Source organism: Loxodonta africana, chromosome 1, assembly GCF_030014295.1.
Source record: "Loxodonta africana isolate mLoxAfr1 chromosome 1, mLoxAfr1.hap2, whole genome shotgun sequence".
In the NCBI taxonomy this organism is placed as follows: Eukaryota; Metazoa; Chordata; class Mammalia; order Proboscidea; family Elephantidae; genus Loxodonta; species Loxodonta africana.
The window spans coordinates 20,262,356-20,279,897 of record NC_087342.1 but is presented as its reverse complement, the minus strand read 5'-3'; the positions used below and the strand labels follow the sequence as shown (position 1 = coordinate 20,279,897).

The following is a 17,542-nucleotide window of genomic DNA, read 5'->3' as shown; positions in this document are numbered from 1 at the left end:
ACCGGGCACTGCCAAAGGGCAGCGCTTGTCAGGTTTTATCTCAGCTGCCCCAACCCAGGCTCCATTTGAGGGAACAGAGAGGGAATCACTAGCCCTGTGTGGCAGGCCAATCTGCAGCCTTGTGAGAAAGGCAAGCAAAGATGGACAGCTGAGGCCTACCCCGGATAAGATGCCCCAGTGGGGAGTAGAACTGAGGCTCGAACCTGGGTCCTCTGGTCCCGGGCCAGGAGCCTTCCATGTATCTCCACTATCTCAGAGACCACCAGCCAGGAGATAATTTCTTTCGTTCTTTTTTGTTTTAATTAAAACACAAAACTGCAAACGACTGCACTGTGTCAGCCTGCCCCAGGCCTCAGGCTAGAGAGTTCCATCTAGCAGGAGGGGAGGGGGCCATAACAGGAGGGGAGGCGAGTGACACAGAGGCCTCTTCAGAGGCCTGGGTGGATACAGCCAGGTCCAGCGCAGCACGGCCGAGGGAGGTCAGGAACCAGGGTGTGGCCCGCAGCAGGTACTCAGGCTGCCGGTCGTGGGCCACGATGGCTGAGGCGTACAGGAGGCTGGCCAGGGCCGACAGGAACCGCATCCACAGGTGGAGGGAGGGAAGTGTCTTACCCTGGCACTGGGCACGGAGAGGAGGGGGCTCAGCGGCGAGAACACAGCTGTCCCACCTGCTCCCTCCAGGCCTGATTCTGAGACCCAGGTGGCATGGCAGGTGGGGGACAAACCCTCTGCCCATGGCCTGGCCCCAAAGGCACTGCTTTTGTCAGGCTTCCAGCTCTTGCTGAAGCTGCTTCTTTGCCTGGTGTTATGGGTTGAATTGTGTTCCCCCTCAACAAGATATATTGAAATTCTAACCCCCAGTACCTGTGAATGTGCCCTTATCTGGGAATAGAGTCTTCACAATGTCATTAGTTAACATGAGGCCATACTGGAGTAGGGTGGGCCCTAATCAAATATGACTGATATCCTCATAAAAAGAAAAGACACAGGCAGACACAGAGGGAAGACGACCACGTGAAGACTGAGGCAGAGGCTGGAGTGAAGCTGCCATACTTCAAGGAATGCCTGAGGCTACAAGAAGCTGGGAGAGACAAGAAAGGACCTTTCAGACAGCATGGCCCTGCGACACCCTATATTAGAACTTCTAGCCTCCAGAACCGAGACAATACATTTCAGGTGTCTTAAGCCACCCACATTGTGGCAATTTGTTCTGGAGCCCTGGAAACGAATACACCTGGTGAACTCCTACTTGTACCTCAGCACCTGGCTGAACTTGACTCCGGGAATCTTAACACCTCCACCCCGGGCGAAGTGTGTAACTCTGGCAGGCCCTATCACACCCTACACAGCCCTCTGGTGGAGTACCTTCTACCCTGACTGACTTCAAAAAAAAAAAAACCAAACCCAGTGCCGTCGAGTCGATTCCGACTCATAGCGATCCTATAGGACAGAGTAGAACTGTCCCATAGAGTTTCCAAGGAGTGCCTGGCGGATTCGAACTGCCGACCCTTTGGTTAGTAGCTGTAGCTCTTTACATATCTTTCTGCTCAGCAGCTAGTGGGCTCCAGAGAGCAGGGCCAGTCCTCACCATCTTGATGCCCCTGATACGTGGTGCTGTGAGGGAGGGAAACATGGGATGACTGAACTGTGAAGGCCTGGCCCTTCTCTTCCTGTGACTGCCAGTTTGGAACCAGGCCAGACAGGGAAGGCCAGGGAGATCAGGAATAATTTTCTGGAATTTTTGAAGCAAAGGGGATACTTTTTGGGAATGAGTAACGGACACTTTGGTAAAAAGAAGATGAACCATATGCAATATTTATACGTAAGGACTGGTTGTCTTGGAGTCAGTTCTGACTCTGGTGACCCCATGTGTGTCAGAGTAGAACTGTCTGTGCTCCACAGGGTTTTCAACGGCTGATTTTTCAGAAGTGGATTGCCAGGTCTTTCTTCCAAGGCACCTCTGGACTTGAACCTCTAACCTTTTGGTTAGCAGCTGAGTGCGGTAACGGTTTGTACCACCTAGCGACTACTTACAGGTAAAAAGGCATTTTACAGAATTTATATCCTTGTTGTTGTTAGTTGCCATCCAGTGGATTCCAGCTCATGGAGACTCCATGTGTGCAGAGCAGAACTGCGCTCTGTTGGGTTTTCAAGGCTGTGACCTTTTGAAAGCAGACCGGCAGGCCTTACTTCTGAGGTGTGCCTAGGTCTAAACTGCCAACCTCTTGGTTAGTAGTCGTGCACTTACCCATTCTTGCCCCCCAGGGACTCCTACAGGCTTATATATATATACATACATACTATATATCCAATTATATATCATTATATAACATATAGGTCCCTAGGTGGTGCAGGAGAGGCCAGTCCCTGGAGAAGGACATCATGATTGGTACAGGGTCAGCAAAAAAGAAGACCCTCAATAAGACGGGCTGACACAGTGGCTACAACAATGGGCTCAAACATAGCAACACCTATGAGGATGGCATAGGACCCAGCAGTCTTTCATCTGTTGTACATAGGGTCGATATGAGTTGAAACTGACTCAAGGGGACCTAACGACAACAGGTGGTGCAAACGGTTTGCCCTTGTCTGTCTATTAACATAAAGGTTGAGGGTTTGAACCCACCCAGTGCTGCCATAAAAGAAAGGCCCGGTAATCTATTTCTGTAAAGATTACAGCCAAGAAAACCCTATGGAACTCTACTGTATAACACGAGATTGCCATGAGTCGGAATCTACTTGATGGCAATGGTTTTTTTTTTTTTTTAAATACGTAATATATATTTAAATTAATGTAGGTACACATTTTATTATATATAATTTAGCTTGCTCAATAAAAACCAAAACCCACGGCCCTTGTGTTGTTTCTGGCTCATAGTGACCCTATTGGACAGAGTGGAACTCCCCAGTAGGGTTTCCAAGGCTGTAGTCTTTACAGAAGCAGACTGCCATGTCTTTCTCCCGAGGAGTGGCTGGTAGATTCGAACTGTCGACCTTTATACTAGCAACTGAGCACTTAACCACTGTGCCACTGGGGCTCCATTTGCTCATTAGATGGCAGTATTTAGATATATACAGGCTTTGGGTAACAAATGTTAAAATTTGAAGGGAAAAAGCATATTTTGGTCATTATTTCCCCATTTTCATTTTAACTTTCAAAAACAATGCTCAGGAATGTTAGGTTTCCTTCTGCATTTCTTCTAGTTTTGTTTCCAGGTCTCCCTGTTTCAGGCCCAACGTCCACTGAACACTGGTTGCAAGGATACCACCGTCAGAGGCTTATCTGGGGAGGAAGGAGCTTGGCTGGTGACTCAGAGGCTGAGGGTGGAGCCCACACCATTTCCCATGGGCCCTTCCCACCTCACAGGCAGCCCAGGAAGCAGCTCTGGTCCTGGTCAGCACTGGCCACAGGGTCTTAGAATATTAATGCTCTATGTCCTCGGGGGTCTCCCAGCCTAACTACTCCCACACCATTTCACAGTAGGAACACCAACAGCCAGAGCCAGGAGGTGACTTGCAGAGCCGGGGCTGGAACTGGGGCCTTCTGGCTCCCAGCCTTGCTCTTGCTGCGGCTCCCAGTGAACCTCGTGCTGGGGAACTCTTATGTTTTCACTCACGTGCCAACCCAGGCCCAGCACCCGTTGTCCCCTAAACTCAAAATTTCTTTTCAGGGACAGTACCAGGGCCTGGAGGCCCTATTTGCAGTGCTATGTACAGAATAAGTGCTTAACATCTGCTTAAAGACTGGAACTGGACTGGTGACTATGAGACATGACAGTCTTTCTGCAGCATACACAGTCCGTCTCTAGCAGGTCAGGACAGACGCTGGTGGGTCTAGGGGCTGTGTGACCCAGCTCAGCAGGACGTGCGCCTCACGCAGCTTTGGCAGAGCAACGATTCCTGGGGTCGGTATGTTTTACTTGTCGGTGGGCATTTCACAGCACTCGAACTGCTCAAAGACTCACTTCTGGAGGAATGGGAGGGTTTCCCACCAATGCCACCCAGACATACTGCTCCTTAGCACCCACCATGAGTAAGTTAGAAGCAGCTTCTGACGGAACCAGGGTCTGAGTCCCATGCTGGCCAGGCTTCCCAGAACACTCCAGACCCTAATAAAGGAGCCCTAGTTTTCCGCTGTTCTTCATGAAACCAGACACCTAGCACTGGCAGCACTTCACGGCTGCCTGGCCCAACCCCCAGTGCAAACTCACTCCATCATCCCGCCAAACTAAAGGGTCATGAAAATTGAATCCCATTAGTGATGGGGAGCCCACTACCTCCTAAGGCAGTTGTCAGGAATAACAATACTGGTGGCTCTCGACATGCCAGCCACTATGCAAAGTGTCTCTCCCAGGAAGTTCTTCCTTTTACCAAGTAGAAAGTGCCCTCTGCCCCCCACTGTCCCCAGGCCTGGTCCTGTTCTCTGAGTGAGACTGCAGAGAACAAGGCTGCTCTTTCTGTCCCGTGACAGCCCTGCTGATTCCTGCACCCATGAGTTTCCTTTTCTTCCAAGCCAAATGAAGTCATTCATTAACAGGGATTTGCCAGCACCCACCAAGCCCTTGGTGTAACTTGGGAGACAGCGGGGAGTGAAACAGACAAGGTTGCTGATCTCACTTACTGACCTGCTGGGGGATTAGGGACAAGTTAGCACATAAATACAGGAGCTCACCTCAGGCCGTGATAAATGCTACAAAGAAAATACGGCAGAGGGACAGAGTGGCAGGGTGGCTCCGGCCCTGTGAGGTGGGTGGTGAGGGCACTGGGCAGGTCCTTCAAAGGCCTTAACGTGACCTGGCTTCCCAGCCCCCATGATGCCCTGGGCCCCTTCCTGGAGACCCATCCTAGTGGGTCGCTGAACAGCAGGGTGCTCCTCCCCCGCTCCTCCTAAACCTGGACGGTTTACTTTTACTGATGAGGCCTCATGCTTCATGGAGTTTCCGGTTTTAGTAGCTTCCTGCCAATAATCACCTAACCTCCCAAATCCTGCCCCCCGGAACTGCCATTAAACCATGATGCTGTTCAGCAAGTGTTTTTTCTGAGTAGATGATGAGTCCCTTACGCTCCACACTCAATCGGGTGCAGAGTGGTCTTCTGCAATGTCTTACTGTTTCTCAGGTACGTCCCTGCCTTGGTGGCTTCTCTCATGTGCTATCCTCTGCCCGGTAGGCCTTCTCCTAGCCTCTGTCCCCTCGAATCCTTCTGAGCCAGTGTAACAGCCCCCCCATCTCACCTGTAATTGCAGTGTAAACAGCTTTCACCCTCGCCCATTTGAATAGGATAGGACCCTTCTCTCCCTCTCCTGAGACTCGTTGCTGTCAAGTCGTCCTCCTTAGACAATGAAACGGAAGCCTACCCAGTCCTGCACCATCGCCATGATTGGTTGTGGATCAGACCTTTGTGATCCATATGATTTTCACTGGCTGATTTTTGGAAGTAGATCACCAGCCCTTTCTTCCTAGTCTGTCTTAGTCTCAAAGCTCCACTGAAATCTGTCCAGCATCAAAGCAACACACAAGCCTTCAATGACAGACAAGTGGTGGCTGCACGTGAGGTGCGTTGGCCGAGAATCAAACCCAGGTCTCCCTTATGGAGGAAGTAAGAATTCTACCACTGAACCACACTGCCCCCATATCGTCTTACAGCATTAAAACAGCCTGCTTTAAGGTTTCCTGAATAAACCGAATGCATCAAAAGCCAGTGTAGCAGGGGTAGGGGTTAGAGGACCATGGTTTCAGGGGACATCTAGGTCAATTGGCATAACAAAATCTATTAAGAAAACATTCTTCATTCCATTTTGGAGAGTGGCATCTGGAGTCTTAAACGCTAGCAAGCAGCCATCTAAGATGCAACAATTGGTCTCAACCCACATGGAGCAAAAGAGAATGAAGGACACCAAAGACACAAGGTAAGTATGAGCCGAAGAGTCAGACTGGGCCACATAAGCCAGAGACTACATCAGCCTGAGACCAGAAGAACTAGATGGTGCCCGGCTACAACCGATGACTGTCCTGACAGGGAACACAACAGAGAATCCCTGAGGGAGCAGGAAAGCAGTGGGATGCAGCCCTCAAATTCTCATAAAAAGACCAGACTTAATGGTCTGACTGAGACTAGAAGGACCTTCTGTTAGCCCAAGGCAGGAACCATACCCAAAGCCAACTCTTCAAGCAGGGATTAGACTGGACTATGGGGTAGAAAATGATACAGGTGAGGAGTGGGCTTCTTGGATCAAGTAGACACATGAAACTAGGTGGGCAGCTCCTGTCTGGAGGAGAAATGTGAAGGCTGAGGGGGACAGAAGCTGGCTGAATGGACACGGGGAATACAGGGTGGAGAGGTGGAGTGTGCTGTCTCATTAGGAGAAGAACAACTAGGAGTACATAGCATGGTGTATATAAGGTTTTGTATGAGAGACTGACTTGATTTGTAAACTTTTACTTAAAGCACAATAAAAATATAAAAAGAAAGAAAATAGCCTGCTTTACATTTCTGTGTCTTCCATGAGACTGTGAGCTCCCCAAGGCAAGCATGGTGTCTCAACTCACGCCTTCATCCCCCCAGGACTGGCCAACACAGGGCGGCCCTCACTTCCGGCACTCGGAAAATACCTGCTGAATTGGACTTCAACACCCCTGAGCTACACAGAACCCCAGGAACTGAATGATCACATTGCCTAAACCTTCTCAGTCCCTCATGGGAGACTCATTTATCCAGCCTCAGTGGCTTTCTCCTGAGTGCTTGCTTTTCATTTATTATGACAAATGGAGTAGGAAGCAGGGTTCTCCTTGGGAGAGGTTCTAACAGCCCTCGGAACCTCCCTGAGGGAACTCCCTGCCCTCCCCCATCACAGTCACACACACCGTTGAACCCTGGGAAACATTAAGTACAAGTGCGCATACACCCTCCGTGCCCCCCGTGACTCCACACCACTGCCCTGATGGCCTGTAGAGGGGATGCTCCCAGGTACCCTAAGACCTGCCCCTGGGACCCCCACCCCCACCCCAAACCCAGCCTCACGATTCTGGAGAGTGCAGGGATCCGGGAGGCCCAGGAGCCGAAGGCAGCGATCCCACCCAGCAGGTAGCCGAAGGTCTCCATATCTTCCTGCAGGAACAGGTGATGCACCCTCAGCACTCTGTGGAGACTGTCCGTGCAGCCCAGAAAGCCACAAAGCCTGATACGCTTTCTTCTAATTTAGTAGGTTCCTCCCACAATGTCAAAGGCCATGACGCCCTCCCCAGGGTTAGGGTCCCAGGGACCATGAGGACGGTGGTCCTACCCCACCCTGTGGTGACTCAGCCTCACCTGCAGCAGACTTCCCAGAAGCCTCCGCTGTGGCCCCTGGACTGGGCCTGAAGCCTTCAGGACAGAGGACCAGAGGGCCCAGCCTGGGCCCAGACTGAGTGGCAGGGCCATGGCAAATATGCTGGCCCTGAGCCGCTGTCTCCTCTTCCTCTTCTGGGAGCCCTGGCCTGCAAGACACCAAATCCCACATGGCTCCTGGAACTGGTGTCAGCCCTCAACCCCAATGCCAGAATGGGTCCCACCCTGCTCTACAGGCCAGATGTCCCTACCCTTCAAGGCTCTGGGGTTGTGTCAAGTAGCTTCTTCCACCCCCATCCCACCCTCACCCTCCACAACCAGCCCTGCTCTCCAGCCTGTGTTCTTTTATAGCAGTTGATGACTTAGGACGGAGATGGCCATTCTCTATTCTCATACCTATCTGTGTGCATAAAACATGGCCTCTACTATGCCTGAAGCCCATCGGGGCTGACGCTGTGTCCTGCATGGACTTGGTGAACAAAGCTATGAGTGGATGTCTTTAAACCAAGGGCCCCTCAACCATGAGCAGCACAAGAAGCAGCGAGCCAGTCGGCAGGTGCTGATATCTTCTCTAATTCGGAGGGCAACCACAGGCCTGGAAAAGGCACGCCGACATAAAGCTGTCATTCCGCTTGGAGAGCCATCCGACACTGCCTGGGCCTTCCCCCTCTCACCCTGCACTGCTGGCCTGCTGGCAGGATGCCCCCACTGCACAGCAGCTGTCCTTCTAGCCCATCTCTTCCCATCTTGGTCTTCCTTCTCCAGCCCTGGCCCAGTGGCTCTCAGCCCCGGCTGCGTGTGGAGACCAGCTAGGAGCTTCCACAGTGCCCAGGCTGCACATAGCCCAGTCACAGCAGAATCTCTGCAGGGGACTCCACCAATGGTGTTTTTTTTTTTTCCCCCTTTATTACACCTGAATGTTTTCATTAAGTATTTTAACTGTACAAGGTTCATTATAAAGCATTTTGAAACATCAGGTTATACAGTAAAACCTGCGAAAGCCAGAACCTGTGTAAGGCAGAAACCTGTCAGAGAAGGAAAACTCAAATATTTTCCACTAAAACGAGTGATAGAAAAATGGTAAGTCTGCAACCTGTCAAAGGTGGAAAACTTTCGAGACCTGGAAAAACAAGGCAGTCCTGTCAAGTTCCGGCTCTCACAGATTTTGCTGTATTTTACCAGTGCAATTTAATTGAAATACTACAAACGAGTATATCCAAACTTTGGATAAAGGTGGATATCCAAAATCATTTGGCTTCAGGAAATCTTTTTTTTTCTTTTGTGGTAAATATACACACAACAAAACATTACCATTTTCACAGTTTTTGCAGGTTCAATTTAGCAATGGTAATCAAACGTTCATCTAAGTGAATCAACACCACTCTGTTTCCAAATTTCTCCGTCACCTTAACAGAAGCTCAGTGTCCCCTAAGCAATGGCTCCGTCTTTTCCCTCCCTCCCATCCCTGGTGACCACTAATACATTTAGGTCTCTATATACTTGCCCCTTCTAAATAATTCGTGTAAGTGAGATCACGTACTATTTGTCCTGTTGTAACTGACCGGTTTCACTGGCATCAGTATTTTTAAAGGTCTCCAGGTGATTCCATTGTAGTCAGGGCTGAGAAGCTCTGCCCCTTCCCCTAGCATGAGAGCCTTATTTTCTGCTTTTTACTAGAACTTGGTTTTTGACGATCAGAAGAGGAAGAAAATAATACTAGGTATAAGGTGTTATTTCTAAAAACATCTTTGATAGTCTCTTTGAAATATCAGACAGACACGCCTCTGAACGCTTCTAATAATAACGGTTCTCTTCCGGGCAGCAGTTAGCAGCTGCGGGCAACTTTCCTCTTTTTAGGCGGGGGTCCAGGCTCACAGCTGCCCCTTCTCAGGAACCCCCCAGGCCCACCTGCTCAGGGAAACTCAACCCGTGTGTCACTTCCAGCCCAGCTCTGCCTGAAGTAGCCCATGCCTGTTTTGGATTGAATTGTGTCCCCCCAAAATATGTGCTGTAAATCCTAACCCCTATACCTCTGGACGGAGCCCTGGTGGAGTAGTGGTTAGGAGCTTGGCTGCTAAATAAAAAGTCGGCAGTTTGAATCCACCAGCCGCTCTTTGGAAACCCTGTGGGGCAGTTGTACTCTGTCCTGTAGGGTCACTATGAGTTGGATTTGACTCGACAGCAAGAGGTACAACGGGTATACGTGCGGATACAGGAGCTCTGGTGGCACAGTGGCTCAGCACTTGACTGCTAACCAAAAGGTTATCGATTTAAACCCACCAGCAGCCCCATAGGAGAAAAGACCTGGTGATCTGCTCCTGTAAAGATCACAGCCTAAGAAACCCTAAAGGGCAGTTCTACTGGTCCTATAGGGTCAATATGAGTGGGAACCAACTCTGACAGCACACAACAACAAATACCTGTGGATGTAACCATTTGGGAATAGGGTTTTCTTTGTCATGTTAATGAGGTCAGATCAGTGTAGGGTGTGTCTTAAGCTATAATCACTTTTGAGATATAAAAAGAGCAGATTAGGTACAAAAAAAAAAAAAAAAAACCCCAACCTGTTGCCATCCGATTCTGACTTACAGTCCGATTTATAGCCATTTCGACCTATTCCAACTTACAGCGACCCTAGCTGGCAGAGTAGAACTGCCCCGTAGGGTTTTCAAGGAGCTCCTGGTGGATTCAAACTGCCGACATTTTGGTTAATAGCCGAACTGTTAACCACTATGCCACCCGGATTTCCCAGATTAGGCACAGAAGAAAGGAAACACAGACGGGAGAAAATAGATGCCACACGAAGATCACTGAGGGCCTAAGGAACAGGAGCTGAAAAGAGACAAAGACCTTCCCCCAGAGCAGACAGACAGAAAGCCTTCCCCTAAGGCCAGTGCCCTGAATTCAGACTTCTAGCCTTCTAACTATGAGAAAATAAATTTTTGTTCATTAAAGCCACCCACTTGTGGTATTTCTGTTATAGCAGCACTAAGACAGCGCCCTTCCTGGCATCCAGTCTGGAAGTCCGGGGCTTCGCTTGGCCACCCTGGACTTGCACACTGAGACGCCACTGTCACTCCCCAGGGCATGCACCACCCTCCCACCGCCTTTGCCAATAATGCTCTGGCTGCCTGGGATGCCCTTGGCAGCAGTCCCAGTTCCAGCGTGATACCCTTCCATGACACCTGTAGCCCCGTCCCTTCCTCTGGCTGCCCCACGGTGTATACACACTGAACTGGCAGCCCTGAATGCTGTTTAGGGCCCCACCTCCCTCATCCGGCCGAGGTCAGGGACCAGGTGCATTCATTCTCTGTGCTCGGAAGGGGCCCAGCACAGGGTGTGGCAAGAATTAGTAGAGTGATTGGCTGAATGAACAAAGGAACAGATGGCCACATACCCACCTGAATGTGACTTGAACTTGGAGCCGCAGACTGGGAAGAGAATGAACGTGAAGTTCACTAAGTCAATAGCTGCTAGGTAGGCGCCAGTGAAAACCTGGGGGCAGATGGAAATAGGGTTCTCGTGTGCAAACATCATTTTTTTGCATCTCTCGCCCCACATCTCCTCTCCAACCTGTGTTGGCCACCACCCGATACACTGATGGGCCGCTTCCACCTCTATCAGCTCTGCGAAGCCTCCCACCAGCCCTGAGAAAGGCTATTATCATCTCCATTTGACTGATGAGGAGACAGGGGCTTAAAAGACTGACCCCAAGAACCCAGCCTTCTGCCTCCTACTCCACACTTTCCACTGCATGGTGTTGTCTTTGCTGTGTAACTCGGGCCCAGGCACTGAAATTTCTGGGCCTCGGTTTGCTCATCTGTAAAACAGGGATAATGAAAATGCCTCCCCTAGAGACTGCTAAACGCATGGAATGTGCTTAGAACAGAGCTCGAAGCAAAGTACAGCAAAAAAAAACCAAACCCACTGCTGAAGAGGAAATTCTGACCCATAGCGATTCTACAGGACAGAGTAGAACTACCCCACAGAGTTTACAAAGGAGTGGCTGGTGGATTTGAACTGCCGATCTTTTGTTTAGCAGCCTGAGTTCTTAACCAGTGTACCATCAGAGCTCTGCTGACAGTATAACCCATTGCCGTCGAGTCAATTCTGACTCATAGCGACCCTATAAAAAAAAAAAAAAAAGTTAGTGGCTATTATAGACTGAAGTGTGTTCCCAAAAATGTGTTGTAAATCCTAACCTCTATGCCTGTGGTTATGATCCCATTTGGGAATGGGTTCTTTGTTCTATTGATGAGATAGGATTAGTGTAGAATGTGTCTTAAATCAATCTCTTTTGAGGTATGAAAGATTAAGCAAGCAAGCTAGAAGCAGATATGGGGGAAGAGAGATGCCAAACCACATGAAGACTGCCCAGGAGCAGAAGCTCAGAAGAGACAAGGACCTTCCTCCAGAGCTGACAGAGAAAGCCTTCCCCTAGAGCTGGAACCCTGAATTCAGACTTCTAACCTCCTAAACTGTGAGAAAACAAATTTTTGTTTGTTAAAGCCACCCACTTGTGGTATTTCTGTTACAGCAGCACCAGATGACGAAGACAGTGGTTTAGAGCCCGTGTTCTGGAATTTGAATTCTAGCACAAGGTGGGTGACCATAAAAGAGTTACTATTTAACTTCCCTGTGCCTCAGTTTCCACACCTGTAAAACAGGGGTGATGATAGCACTCAGGTCATAGGATGGTTTGAGGACTAAATGAGTTGTTATACAAAAGGCCCTGCATGCCAGGTATTAATTAAACCAACATAAATTTTTTTTTAAACCAAACCCGTTGCTGTCGAGTCGATCCCGACTCATAGCGACCCTATAGGACAAAGTAGGACTGCCCCACAGAGTTTCCAAGGAGCACCTGATGGATTCAAACTGCAGACTTTTTGGTTAGGAGCCGTAGCTCTCAACCACTACATCACCTAGGTTTCCAGGTATTAGTTAAAAAAAAAAGTTAAGTACTTAATAAATATTAGCTACTATGATTTGACCTGAGCTAGGCCTCATTACATTTCATCAGCTAATGAGAATGAGCTCCCAAAATGAAAGGTGATTTGCTTCTGAGAAAACACTGCTCAGAACAGGGTCTAGAACTGTCCAAATCTGTGTTCCCACCACTCGGCTTCCCTCTTTCACATCTACCTGGGTGGGCACAGGCCAGGACCAGCCCTATGAAGCACCCTGCAGTGTGCACCCCTGGCCCTATGGCCCAACAGGGTTTCCTGGGATGGGGACCCTCTGCACAGATTTGTTTAGGGGCTTAGACCTTCAGAAAACTTGAAACTGCTCCTCATTTGCTCCTGAGCCCATGTCACCACCAGAAAGGTCCAGCCACCACTGCATGAGCTGGGTCTAGACTCAGGGCTTTACAACAATAACAGTAACTATTTATTGAGCACCTACTATGTGCCAAGGAACCCCCTGGTGATGTAGTGGTTAAGCACTATGGCTACTGACCAAAAGGCTGGCAGCTTGAATCCACCAGGCACTCCTTGGAAACTCTATGGGCCAGTTCTACTCTGTCCTACAGAGCCGCTGTGAGTTGGAATCGACTCAACGGCAATGGGTCTGGTTTTTTGGTTTTCTGTGTGCTAAGTGCTGAGCTAGGTGATTGGGATACAGTGGTGAATAAGCGTGACAAAAGTCCCTGCCCTTGTGGAGCTCACGTTCTTTTAGGGGTCAACATGCAATAAGCAATAAACACAATCAATACGTAAAGCATACGGTAGATTAGGAGGCGAGAGTCATGTAAAAAAACAGAGCAGGGAGGAATCAGGTGGCTGGTCATAAAGGTGGGTCGCGGTTTTAAGTGCGTGGTTAAAGGAAGACTGACTGAGATGACATCTGTGCAGGTCTTGAAGGAGGTGGGCGGTGAACCACGGGGATACTGGGGGCAGAAAGAACATCAAAGACACAGGCCCTGAGGCAAGACTGTGCCTCACATGCTGAAGGAATAAGACAGAAGTCATTGCAGCTGCGGCAGAGAAAGGCAGGCCAGGCCAGAGCCCAACTGAGTCACTGTCACCTGCGGGCCTGACATACCTGGATGGCGAGCTGTCTGGCCAGAATGGCCCCAATGGTATCACACAGACTGGTCAGGAGGCAGCATGAGGCACACAGCACTGACTGGTCCTGTCCAGACTTCTTTGCACACCTCAGATAGAGAAGCCTGGGTGACAGACAGGGGTGTGGTCAGAACATGGGAGACATGCATTTGGGGACAGGCCAGGGTGGTGTCTGAAATGGGACAATTGAGACTTGGTGTCCTTACAAAGCACTTCTGCCCCAGATAAGCAGCAGGTATTTCTGAACTCAGTTGACAGATGGGAAAAGAAAGGGTTGGAAGACTTCTGAGCGTCTTGTCAACACCCACAGCAGACTCCAGACCTCAGGGAATATGGAGACATCACCTCTCTAATGAAGAGCAACCACCTTCCTCCCAGAAACCAGGCAGCTGGTTTAATGACCCACAACTCAGTGCTGACAAACTAGCTGTCAGGTTTTTTTTTTTTTTTTTTTAAAGGAAATAAATCCCTTGCCATCAAGTCAATTCCGACTCATAGCGACCCAATAGGACAGAGTAGAGCTGTCCCATAGAGTTTCCAAGGAGCAGCTAGTGGATTCGAACTGCCGGCCTTTTGATTAGCAGCCGAGCTCTTAACCACTGTGTCATCAGGGCTCCAAGAAGGAAACAGGAGGGTTATAAAAAAAAACCCAATCACTGTTCAAATTAAAAAGGCAGCCTGTGTTTCTCTGAAAGCAAAATCCTTCTAATCCGTCTGTGAAGCAGGGTGGCCTGGCTTCCGCTGGCCTGTGCCCACGGTGAGGATGCTGTCCATACACAGGAAGCGAAGCCCCTCCAGGATGTCTGCAGGCACTGCGGACTACCTGTCCCTGGTCTCCTGTGGCTGGCTTCTCTCCCTTATGCTCTCTCTCTCAAACTCGTACATACACACCCAGAGGCAAGCCCGGAAGGGCAAGACAGGCTGGGATGGCCCAAGGGCCCCTGTAGCATCACTGACCAGACGTTCGGAAGCACTTTTTCTAAACATCTCCCTGCTGCTAGCCAAAAGACAGGCAGTTCGAATCTACCAGGCATTCCTTGGAAACCCTATGGGGCAGTTCTATTCTGTCCTATAGGGTTGCTATGAGTCAGAATTGACTCGACGGCAGTGGGTTCCCTGCTACATTTCTATGGGGATACTGTGGGTTCAAACCGACATCCTTTTGGTTAGTAGCCGAGTGCTTAACTGTGCCACCAGTGACTCCTGTTTATGGGTAAAGGTGAGTTAACGGTAGGACTTCTGGCTTCATGGCGGTGGGGTTGGGGGGGCTTTGCTCTGTACCCTGTTGCTCTTCAGCCATTTCCCCACTTCTCAGGGGCCAGGGGTCCCAGGCTAACCTCAACCCAGCCCCCACACCCCAGGGATACATTCTCCCAAAGACAAATGGCCCTTCAGCGGTGGGGAGGTCCTGACAACAACAGGTGTGCTCACAGCTGAGACAGGTGAAAAGGCAGAGGCTCTGCTCTCAGGCTGTGTACGCAGCTGGGTATTCTCCGGGAATTACCTAAACTCTCCAAGCCCAAGTTTCCAGGTTGTAAAAACACCTGATAATGCTGACCTCAGACAGCAGCTGTGAGGAACACCAAGATGGCGTCTCAGCTTCCATTCTCTGCTCTGGGCAGTTTAGGCCTTACAATCCTGTCCCTTTTTCAATAGGATCTGGGGTTTCCATTCTTTCCAGGATCCCAGGAAAGTTATTTAACCTCCTCTAAATGGGAGCAATAGCCATACCCACTTCTGGGGGTTTGCAGGGATTAAATGAGATAATGCGTGCAAAGCCCTCGGACCAACAGTGAGCCTGCTAAAGTATCCTTTTTATTAGTATTCCAGTCGTGCGGCTGCGGAATCTCTGCTTCAATATCAAACGCCTGGCAGGAACACCCATTGAGCCTTAAGGTGAGTTGGTTCCAGCCTCCCCCAGGGGAGCCAGGAAGTACCCAGTGGGCAGATGGCACCATTCTGAGCACTGCCTCTGCCAGCCTGTGGATGTCTGAGCCTGGGACAGGTGGTTCAAGACCTGTAGGCTGTCCTTAGCCAAACCTGGCCAAACCGCTTTGGACACTGGGCAGACCTGGGCAAATACTGTGGCCAGAGTCAGATCATGGCCGCACCCCATGATCCTTCCCCACTAGTACGGCCTTGGGCAAACCCAGGCCAGAAACATGGAGGGTCTTGCCCAAGATCCCAAAGTGTTGATGTCAGAGCTGGGACTGGGATAATGGTGTCTATCGTGCACTTACTAAGCGCTTTGCAGGCATTGATTTATTGAGTCCCTCCACCCGTCCTAAGATGTATTATCCCCATTTACATGAAACAACCAGCTCACAGCGCGAATCAATGGGGAACGGCTAGCCCTAGAACTCCGGACTCTGTGGTCTGCAGTCCAGGGCCCCATTCAGTGATCACCTAGCCTCCTCCTGCTGGCAGAGAGCCCAGTTTCCCTGCGTGCGGAATCCGGAAAAAAGTATCCGACTTCAGACTACATCGCAATGTTAGTTTCGGTCCTGGAATTGTGCCGCCTGCCTCCTCCGTCCCCACTTCCCTCCCCCTTCCCTCTAGGTTTCCAGGAGAAGTTAGCAGGGTGGTAGAGCCCCATTTCCCCCTGGGGCAGACCCCGTCTCCCACCCTAGCCCCGCCCGGGGCCTGGCCCTCATTACAGCGCGTGGGCGGCGATCCAGCAGAAGGAGGCGCAGATCCAGAGGCCAAAGGAGATGCAGACGCGGTGGCGGGCGAAGCAGCGGTCCAGGTACTCCCAGTCCAAAAGCGCGGGCGCGGGGCTGGGCGCCTCCCCCATGGCACGGCTCGGCGCGTCCCTTCGGCCCAGTGCCCGAGCCTCCCGCGTGGCCGGGAGCCGGGCGCAGCCCCCCAGGCCCACGACAGCCCTGGGCTGGGTGGCGGCGGGCCCTTCTGCTCCTTCCCTGTGTTCGGTTCCGCCGCGGCGGCCCCAGCCGAGCGCATCAACCGCGGACCAGAGATGGGCGCACCCAGTTCCGCGCTCCCGGGTGCTGGCGGCGAAGGCACGAGGGGAAAGTTTCCGGGACCGCGATGCTCCCCACCCCTTGCGCTATTGTCGGGGTCCGCCGGGCGGAGGCCGCCCCCCAGCGGCGGGAGCCCGGAGCAGCCTCTGCACAAAGGCTGTGTCCACCCACTCCCGGCGGACCCCGTCGCTGTCACCGCCACCCCAATCCAGCGTCCAGAGCCGAACAGGCCGTTGTGGGCTTGGGGAGGGCGGGGTCCCTGCCGGGTCACGGTCAGGCATTTTGTCCGTTCATTAATTCATCACATTTCCTGAGCCGAACAATATATGTACTTGGCGCCTGGCGCTGCGCTGCGCTTGGGTGCTGGGGATCCGAGGTGAGTGGGGCCTGGTCCTGCCCCTTACAAGGATACAATAGGAAGGATGGGGTGGGGAGCCAAGAAGGAGGAAATATGCTGCAAACCACCACCACTTATCTTCCTCTAGGTCTTTTCTGAAGCTGTCAACGGCACCCTCAGGCCCCACTCTGTCGCCCAAGCCAAGGGTACTGAACATGGTCATTCTAGACCGCAGCCCGGCAACCAAGGTGCTTAGCTATCTTTAGAATCCGTCCCTACCCATCTAGCCACACTTCCTTCTGGTACACAGGGCTGTGTTTCTTGAAAACAAAACAATATTTAAATTTCCTGTTAGATTTTAATGTTGTTGGTACCCTCGAGTTGTTTTCTACTCATAGTGACCCCATGTGACAGAGTAGAACTGCCCTGTAGGGTTTTCTTGGCTGTAATCTTTACAGGAGCAGATTAGCTGGTCTTTCTACCCCAGAGCAGCTGGATGGGTTCCAACCACCAGTCTTTGGGTTGGCAGCCTAGTGCTTAACCCTTGCGCCTCCTAGCAATTTTTATGAAAGTTTGCTTAAAGCAGGACATAACTGTACCATTTCCTTTGTTTTTTACTTTTTTAAAATACCAACTTTACTGAAATGTCATTCATATACCATGCAACTCATCCTTTCAGAGTACAATTCAGTGGTTTTTAGTATATTCATGGAGTTGTGCAACCAATGGAAACCCTGGTGGTGTATTGGTTAAGTGCTACAGCTGTTAACCAAGAGATGAGCAGTTCAAATCCGCCAGGCACTCCTTGGAAACTCTATGGGGCAGTTCTACTC

General features: G+C 50.7%; 1 protein-coding gene across 1 annotated transcript in view; it reads right to left on the bottom strand.

Moving 5' to 3' along the window:
- TMEM44 (transmembrane protein 44) overlaps positions 1-16,439 on the bottom strand; it is a 44,468-nt gene extending 28,029 nt beyond the window's left edge. The window contains 6 exon segments of the mRNA XM_010592868.3: positions 449-619; positions 7,021-7,107; positions 7,309-7,475; positions 10,728-10,821; positions 13,372-13,498; positions 16,052-16,439. Coding sequence (XP_010591170.3) covers positions 449-619; positions 7,021-7,107; positions 7,309-7,475; positions 10,728-10,821; positions 13,372-13,498; positions 16,052-16,188 — 783 coding nt within the window. The 5' untranslated portion in view covers positions 16,189-16,439.
- Between the last annotated feature and the right edge of the window lie 1,103 nt (positions 16,440-17,542).